At 42.1% G+C, this 9,904-nt stretch overlaps 1 protein-coding gene across 1 annotated transcript; it reads left to right on the plus strand.

Moving 5' to 3' along the window:
- The first annotated feature begins 6,102 nt into the window (after positions 1-6,102).
- On the plus strand, positions 6,103-9,636 carry LOC130356148 (protein spinster homolog 1-like). Its single transcript, XM_056557245.1, has 2 exons — positions 6,103-6,237; positions 8,072-9,636. The coding sequence occupies exon 2, from the start codon at positions 8,097-8,099 to the stop codon at positions 9,609-9,611; it is 1,515 nt and encodes a 504-aa protein (XP_056413220.1). The 5' UTR covers positions 6,103-6,237; positions 8,072-8,096; the 3' UTR covers positions 9,612-9,636.
- Positions 9,637-9,904: the final 268 nt, after the last annotated feature.

Below are 9,904 nucleotides of genomic sequence, written 5' to 3' on the forward strand. Positions count from 1 at the left end.
GAAAACAATGGACTAAGGACCTACCTACCAAACCTGAGTGTCTCCAGCTGTTGCAGAACTATACCTCACAGCATGCCTGGACAGCTAAAGACTGTCAGGGGAATGCTGGGAGTTGTAGTTTTGCAACAGCTGGAAGTACCCAGGTTGGAAAATACTGACTAAGGCAGTGTTTTCAAAACAGTGTCTCTCCAGGTGGTCCAAAACTACAACTCCCAGCATTCACGAACAGTCTCTAGCTGTCAAGGCATGCTGGAAGTTATAGTTTTGCAACAGCTGGAGGCACACTTATTTGTAAACACTGGTGTAACACTGGAGGCACACTGATTTGTAAAACTGGTGCTGAAACAATGATGACACTGAGCGCACCGTGATTTACTGACCTGCAGGAAAAGCAGAAGGCGGCGAACAGAGAACGGGACACCAATATTGGAGCAACGGGGAAGCATAGACAGTTGAATTAGTTTCTTTTGGAATAATTTTCATCCCTGGCACAGTGGATAAAACTAAAATAAAATACTAAAAAAGCCAGCAAGTAGAAGTAAAACGTCCGTCTTTATTCAGGGTTCTTCCTTAAAAGCCTTCACGGTGGCAGACAAACCGTGAACATATCAAAAATATGAAATATTGCACAAACAGAGGGGGTCCCAAGCATGGCTGACGCGTTTCTGATCTATCGATCCTTACTCATAGCCTGTAAATCCTCAAATGAGGCACCCTTATATACTCCAGGGCATTTTCCCCATTCCCACGGGAAGGGGAGGGACAGGTCCACATCACATGTGCACGTGATTAAAACCAAAACAAAAACATGGGACCAAACACAGATAAATTATTCGGAGACATATCAGTAATGTAATATTAAATCTGTTTTGCTATTTAGACCATGGGGTTGAATGCAATTCAAAAGATAAATCCACATGATTTCCCTATTGTGGAGGGATTGAATATGGTCACCTCCCCTTTTATTTAGCTTCACCTTCTCAATGCCTGAGAACCTGAGGGAAGTGGTGTCTGAATTATGACATATTAGAAAATGTTTAGATATGTTAGAAATGTTCGAGCTTAAAGGGCCAGCAGCATGTCTAATGTGCTCTTGCATGCGTTTTTTAAGGGACCTTTTGGTGGAACCCACATATGTTAAGTGACATTGTGTGCACATGATTTTATATAAAACAAAAGTGCTATCACAGTTTATAAAGTTGTGAATGACATGGCATTTGCCATCCACCGTACCTTCTATTTTCTGGCATTTTTCTGCAAAGGGACATACCACACACCGCGATTTACCGCACTTGTGGAAGCCCTTGGTGCTAATCCACTGGGTGGTAACACTAGCCGTGTCCACCATACTGGGAACAAGGAGGTTGGATAGAGTAGGTGCCCGCCTCGCTGCAAATCTCACACCTTACTTTATAATCTCCCCTACCGTGGGATCTGTTGATAGCAAAGGTAAGTGTTTAATTACAATGCGTTTGATGTCATTAAATTCTGGACTGTACGTGGTGACAAATGTAGGACAATCTCGTGATTCAGTTGGTTGCTTACTTGTAAAAAGGGATTTTTGATCCATAGGATCCACTCTCGACCAAGCTTTTTTCAAGAGCCATCCAGGGTAACCTCGAGCCGCCAGGCGTGTGCATGCTGCATTAGCTTCCCTGCGGTACACCTCGGCGGAAGAACTGTTTCGCTTAATTCGTATAAGTTCACCTACTGGTATGGCTCTTACTGTTTGTTTGGAATGGCATGGATTCGCCCTTAGGATGGTATTGCCTGATATCTTTTTTCTGTAAGGATCAACCTCAATTTTATTTGTATCAGGGTTGCCACGTAATATGACATCCAAAAAGGGGGTTTCACTTTTGCACCATGTGTGGGTAAACGTAAGATTGAACCGATTATTATTGATATATGTCATGAATGCATCAACGGTCAGATGGTCAGACGACCAAATGATGACCACATCGTCTACATACCTCCCATACCATGCGAGGCATGTGGAAAATGGATTGGTGTCACAAAAAATAAACTGCTCCTCCCACCAAAAAACAAAAAGCTTAGCCCGAGCTGGTGATGACTTTGCTCCCATTGAAGCACCCGTGCGCTGCAAATAAAAATTGTTTCCAAACATAAAATAATTGTGTTTTAACACAAAATCTACCACCTCAATAATGTAATGTCTCAAATCCACAGAATATTTAGAAAATCTCATCAGTATGTCCGAGATAGCTGATAATGCCAGGTTTTGCGGAATACTGGAATAGAGCGATTCAATGTCACAAGTAAGCCACGACAGAGAATCGCTCCATGTGAATTCATCCATGATTTTTAGCAAGTGCTTAGTGTCCTTGATATAACTTGGGCATTGCATAACCAGAGGTTGCAGTACTGAGTCCAACCACTCGCATAGGTGCTCGTTAAGGGATCCGATCCCCGCCACGATCGGAAGCATCGGTGGCGGGAATCGGTCCTTATGCAGCTTGGGTAGCGAGTGGAAGATAGGAATAATTGGAGCAGGCACGAAAATATAATCCACTTCTTTTTGGGTCAAAATAGATCTGGCTTTCCCCTCTTCCAACAGAGTCAACAGTTATTTTTTAAAAGGTTCAGTGGGATCCCCACAAAGTTTAAGGTAAGTTTTATCATCAGATAGTAGATTTTCATTTAAATTGATATATAGTCCCATGTCCATACATACTACCGAGCCGCCTTTATCGGCGGATCGGATCGTCAAATTTTTGTTTTTCTTTAATTTCATTATGGCAGCAGCCTCCTTTTTATTCAAATTAGGACATTACTTTTGATTGTAGATTAACCAAATCTTTCATGATAAGGTCCTGGAACCAATCAAAAATTGCTGGTCTGGTCTGTATGGGGTAAAAATTTGGGTTTTTAGTGGAGAAGGTATGTGCAGTATTCACTTCATCACAAATTGATATCCCACTATGTTCAAGGAGACAGAGATCTCTAAAAGCAATTTGTTCTGCTAACGTATGCATTAGTGGTAAATCAGGGTTTATAGAAAGTTGAGGTGGGTCCGATGGTTCATCAGCATTTTCCACAAAAAAATGTTTCTTAACTGTTAAAGTTCTCACAAATTTATTTATATCCAAAATTGTCCGATAAACATCAAAATGATGTGTAGGAGAGAAACCCAGTCCTTTCCACAGGACCGAGGTTTCTTCATCTGTAATGATTTGTGCAGAAATGTTAATGACTTGAAAATCCTCTTTTATTACTTTTTCCGTTTGTCCTTGTTACGCTCCGAAGCTCTTCTTCCTATGTTTTCTGCCACCGCGCCTTCCTCATTTTTGGCTGTCTTCTCGCATTGCGATTCTTGTGAGTGTTCACATATTGCGGTTCTGAGTCCCCGCTAGTTTCCGTGGTATCTGAACAATCTGAATTTTCAGTAAACTCCTGGTCAGAAGAACTAAATTCACATGGAGCGATTCTCTGTCGTGGCTTACTTGCGACATTGAATCGCTCTATTCCAGTATTCCGCAAAACCTGGCATTATCAGCTATCTCGGATATACTGATGAGATTTTCTAAATATTCTGTGGATTTGAGACATTACATTATTGAGGTGGTAGATTTTGTGTTAAAACACAATTATTTTATGTTTGGTAACAATTTTTATTTGCAGCGCACGGGTGCTTCAATGGGAGCAAAGTCATCACCAGCTCGGGCTAACCTTTTTGTTTTTGGTGGGAGGAGCAGTTTATTTTTTCTGACACCAATCCATTTTCCACATGCCTCGCATGGTATGGGAGGTATGTAGACGACGTGGTCATCATTTGGTCGTCCGACCATCTGACCGTTGATGCATTCATGACATATATCAATAATAATCGGTTCAATCTTAACCCCTTAAGGACGCAGGACGTAAATGTACGTCCTGGTGCGGTGGTACTTAACGCACCAGGACGTACATTTACGTCCTAAGCATAACCGCGGGCATCGGAGCGATGCCCGTGCCATGCGCGGCTGATCCCGGCTGCTGATCGCAGCCAGGGACCCGCCGGCAATGGCCGACGCCCGCGATCTCGCGGGCGTCCGCCATTAACCCCTCAGGTGCCGGGATCAATACAGATCCCGGCATCTGCGGCAGTGCGCGATTTGAATGAACGATCGGATCGCCCACAGCGCTGCTGCGGGGATCCGATCATTCATAACGCCGCACGGAGGTCCCCTCTCCTTCCTCCGTGCGGCTCCCGGCGTCTCCTGCTCTGGTCTGTGATCGAGCAGACCAGAGCAGAAGATGACCGAAAACACTGATCTGTTCTATGTCCTATACATAGAACAGATCAGTATTGGCAATCATGGTATTGCTATGAATAGTCCCCTATGGGGACTATTCAAGTGTAAAAAAAAATTTAAAAAAATGTAAAAGTAAAAGTAAAAAAAAAGTGAAAAATCCCCTCCCCCAATAAAAATGTAAAACGTCCGTTTTTTCCTATTTTACCCCCAAAAAGTGTAAAAAAAATTTTTTATAGACATATTTGGTATCGCCGCGTGCGTAAATGTCCGAACTATTAAAATAAAATGTTAATAATCCCGTACGGTTAACGGCGTGAACGAAAAAGTGAACGGAAAAAAAAAAAGTCAAAAATTCCTACTTTTTTAATACATTTTATTAAAAAAAATTATAAAAAATGTATTAAAAGTTTTTTATATGCAAATGTGGTATCAAAAAAAAGTACAGATCATGGCGCAAAAAATGAGCCCCCATACCGCCGTTTATACGGAAAAATAAAAAAGTTATAGGTCATCAAAATAAAGGGATTATAAACGTACTAATTTGGTTAAAAAGTTTGTGATTTTTTTTAAGCGCAACAATAATATAAAAGTATGTAATAATGGGTATCATTTTAATTGTATTGACCCTCAGAATAAAGAACACACGTCATTTTTACCATAAATTGTACGGCGTGAAAACGAAACCTTCCAAAATTAGCAAAATTGCGTTTTTCGTTTTAATTTCCCCACAAAAATAGTGTTTTTTGGTTGCGCCATACATTTTATGATATAATGAGTGATGTCATTACAAAGGACAACTGGTCTCGCAAAAAACAAGCCCTCATACTAGTCTGTGGATGAAAATATAAAAGAGTTATGATTTTTAGAAGGCAAGGAGGAAAAAATGAAAACGTAAAAATTTAATTGTCTGAGTCCTTAAGGCCAAAATGGGCTGAGTCCTTAAGGGGTTAAGTCCCAGGATGCCCTTGGTCCTAGTGGGGTTAAAAGGTCAAAAGATTAAAATATATAAACTAAGAAGACACTGTGAAGTACAGGGATATACTTGGCAGGCCTGGAGAAATATTTTTCTAAAAGATGTTTTTATGTACTTGATGTATTTCTAGGTGTGTATACATATATATATATATATATATATATATATATATATATATATATATATATATATGTACATGTCAAAGAAGAAAGCAGCATTCCTAAAGCATGAGTAGGTGCCTCCAGCTAGGATCCGGGTCCAGGATTCTGCATACGTAGTTCCAAGGAAAATGCTGTGGGACTCAAGTGGCTTGATAATGATGGTGTGAGACCATTGAAACGTTGCTCTTTGCATATTTGGGATGAATAAATAATTTTCATTTTTTCACCATACCTTGAGTGCCATAGCATTTTCCTTGGAACTACGTATGCAGGATCCTGGACACGGACCCTAGCTGGAGGCACATACTCACGCTTGGAACTATATATATATATATATATATATATATATATATATATATATATATATATATATACACACACAAATCAAAAAATATGTTGCAGTCTCTTGTAATACCTTTTTTATTGGACTAACAGAATTTTGTAGAGACAAGCTTTCAGGATTTCGCCCTTTATCAAGTCCAATAGACAAGGACTAATGATCAAAGGACTTTAAAAATTATCAGGGAGGAATCCCAAAAGTTTGTCTCTACAAAATTCTGTTAGTCCAATAAAAAAGGTATTACAATCTGCATCACTGGACTAATATGGCTACTCACATTTACTATACAGATATACACATACCTGAAGATGGTTTAGAACCCTGTGATGTCACACATGCTTGGGATGATGTCACCGTAAGCTGTACAAGGAGGTGCGCGCCGGCTGCAGTCTCTTCAGTGTGTTTTGCATTCACAACCTGTGGTGCAAAGTGTTTGTTAGAGAGTTTCTATTTGCGATAGAGAATTCAAGATTTTGACCGTTCCTTGTCTGAAGAGAGAACCACAAGGTAAGTCTCAGCCTCTTCTATTCATACATACACAGGGCTTTTTGTTTGACAGTTTTTTTTTTATTGTTGTTGCTTTTTTTTTTAGCAAAAAAAAACAAGAAATTAATTTCCAAAAGAAATAACAAAAGTTATATTTCTCATAGCATTGTGACAATACTTGGCTTAGGCATTAAACATAATAAAACGCACAGATAGTATCATGACCAGAGCTTTTTCTTGCAAAACTGCTAAAATGCAATTATGCCCAAAAAAGCCCCCAAGAAAAAGAGTCCTAATTCATGAAGTTCTAAAAGATATAAGTCTATGAGAAAGATTTGGTGGTGTAGTAAAAGAATAACAGAAAGATTAGGGCAGAAATATTATATTATATAATAGAATTCTGTGTGTACTAACAATAGAAATACTCCGGGTACTCCGAAAGGGAAAATTTTTCAAATCAACTAGTGGCAGAAAGTCATATAGGGGACAGATAGATCCCAATGAGGTGGGGTAGCTTCATTATTAGTAAATGTATATAGCGGGATAGCCCAATTGTATCTACAGTATGAAGTTCACATGGCCCAGTGACCATACAGCCAAGCCCTTATAATCCGCCATTACTAGGACAGATTCAGGGTTGTCAGATATTACTAGGACCGGACAGGTTTAGGGTTATCAGATATCACTAGGACCGGACAGGTTCATGGTTATCAGATATTACTAGGACCGGACAGGTTCAGGGTTATCAGATATTACTAGGACCGGACAGGTTCAGGGTTATCAGATATTACTAGGACCGGACAGGTTCAGGGTTATCAGATATTACTAGGACCGGACAGGTTCAGGGTTATCAGATATTACTAGGACCGGACAGGTTCAGGGTTATCAGATATTACTAGGACCGGAGAGGTTCAGGGTTATCAGATATTACTAGGACCGGACAGGTTCAGGGTTATCAATTATTACTAGGACCAGACAGGTTCAGGGTTATCAGATATTACTAGGACCGGACAGGTTCAGGGTTATCAGATATTACTAGGACCGGACAGGTTCAGGGTTATCAGATATTACTAGGACCGGACAGGTTCAGGGTTATCAGATATTACTATGACTGGACAGGTTCAGGGTTATCAGATATTACTAGGACCGGACAGGTTCAGGGTTATCAGATATTACTAGGACCGGACAGGTTCAGGGTTATCAGATATTACTAGGACCGGACAGGTTTAGGGTTATCAATTATTACTAGGACCGGACAGGTTCAGGGTTATCAGATATTACTAGGACCGGACAGGTTCAGGGTTATCAGATATTACTAGGACCGGACAGGTTTAGTGTTATCAGATATTACTAGGACCGGACAGGTTCAGGGTTAACAGATATTACTAGGACCGGACAGGTTCAGGGTTATCAGATATTACTAGGACCGGACAGGTTCAGGGTTATCAGATATTACTAGGACCGGACAGGTTCAGGGTTATCAGATATTACTAGGACTGGACAGGTTCAGGGTTATCAGATATTACTAGGACCGGACAGGTTCAGGGTTATCAGATATTACTAGGACCGGACAGGTTCAGGGTTATCAGATATTACTAGGACCGGACAGGTTCAGGGTTATCAGATATTACTAGGACCGGATAGGTTCAGGGTTATCAGACATTGGTAACCTCAGGGAAGACGTCTCCATATAAAACACTTATAGAGAAGCGTCTTCTTCTGAGGCTGCGATGGTCTTAGTGTTATCTTGTGGTTCTGTGCTGGACATTTCTGCTCTGTATGAAGGATCTATTGTATAATGACAGGAATGATGACATGTTGTCTAATGTCTTCACTTATCTCTCTCTCTCTCTAGTGTTTTCAGGCTCTGACCTGTGACCATGGCCTCTCCACAAGACCCATTGCTGAAGGAGGAGGAAGAAGCAATGGAGGACCATAGTGATATGGATGTAGAAAAGGGCGATATCCCTGAGAGGCAGAACCTGCCATCTCTAAGCGTGATGTCCACCGCACGTTCCATCATCACCGTAGTGATCCTCGCCTTTGTTAATTTGCTCATCTATGCAAATCGCTCCAGCGTGGCGGGGGTGCTGCCTTATATACAGAAAGCATATGACACCAATGCTAGTCTGTCCGGCTTATTGAATACATTGTTCATTGGAAGCTACGTGGTGGTCGCACCAATTGCCGGATATTTGGGCGACCACTGTAATAAGAAATATACTGTTTGCGCAGGAGTCATCATTTGGCTGAGCATGACACTTACCCTGTCATTCATCCCTGACGGGTACTTCCTGCTCTTCCTGCTGACGAGTGGACTGGTTGGGGCCGGAGAGGCGACTTTCTGCACCATCGCCCCCTCCATCATTGCAGACATTTTTACAAGTGACCAGCGGACCCGCATGCTGAACGTGTTTTACTCCGTCATACCTGTAGGCTGCGGACTAGGATACATCATCGGGCCCAAAGTGACTGATGCAGCAAGGGGCGATTGGCACTGGGCATTTCGGGTCACCCCTGGCCTGGGCCTCATAGCTGTGGCTTTGATGATTTTGGTCACAAAGGAGCTTCCAAGAACGACTACAAACGGGAAGAAGAACAACAAATCCCAGAAGTTTGCCAAATGGGCGACAGATCTGAAAAAACTATTTAAAAATCGAAGCTTCATGTTAACCACCATGGGATCGACGGCTGTATCCTTCATAGTGGGAGCCATAGGTGTATGGGGTCCGTCATACCTGACCCACGCACGAACACTCCTACAAGAGAAGGACCCTTGCCGTGCTGAACAGTGTGACTATCACGACATCCTAATATTTGGTGTGGTTACAGTCGTTTCCGGCATTCTGGGAGTTGTAGCAGGGACGGAGATAAGTAAAAGATATCGCAAATCCAACCCACGGGCGGACCCGCTTGTGTGTGGATGCGCGATGATGCTCTCCGCCCCTTTTCTTCTATTGGCATTGACTTTTGGCAACATCAGCCTCGTTGCCACCAACATCTTCATCTTCATCGGAGAGACGCTTCTGTCAGTAAATTTCACCCTCATATCTGACATTATACTAAAAGTAGTAACTCCGTGGAGGAGATCTTCAGCCCTGGCCGTGCAGATGACAATCTATCACCTCCTAGGTGACGCCGGCAGCCCGTACCTCATCGGCCTGATATCTGACACCTACGAACGAGGATATGCCAAATCCCCTCTTCTGAAATACCGCAGCCTGGAGTATGCCCTCATGACCTGCACCATAATGGCAGTCATCGGAGGGGCCTTCTTCATGGCCACGGCCCTATATATAGAGAGGGACGAAAAAGAAGCAGAGATGGAATCAGAACCTCCGTCATCCTCCTCCTCCTCACTGCTTCCTGACGATGAGGACCGCGCTTCAGACTGAGGAAAAGTCATTGCTTACCTTTATCTCGTTTACTTCATTTATAAAAAATTAAGAAAAAAATAACTGCATTTGTTCTATGTTCCACTTTCCCCCTTATTCTCTACCCAGGGGCGGACACAGACAGCAGAGGGCCCTTGTGCAAAGAATGTGCCTGTGCCCCCCTCCCCCCAAACATCAATTGTTCAGCACCCCCCCTCCATGTGTCACTTACTCAGGTGGACCCCCATATGTCACTTGCTGTATAAGTTTCTAATTATTTATTAAGGCCTCCCATATGCCGCAGCTCATTCAAG

This window comes from Hyla sarda, chromosome 2 (assembly GCF_029499605.1).
Source record: "Hyla sarda isolate aHylSar1 chromosome 2, aHylSar1.hap1, whole genome shotgun sequence".
Taxonomy (NCBI): Eukaryota; Metazoa; Chordata; class Amphibia; order Anura; family Hylidae; genus Hyla; species Hyla sarda.

Excerpts from the sequence above, each read along its gene's own strand:
- LOC130356148 (XM_056557245.1), top strand. The coding sequence starts at position 8,097 with ATGGCCTCTCCACAAGACCCATTGCTGAAGGAGGAGGAAGAAGCAATG.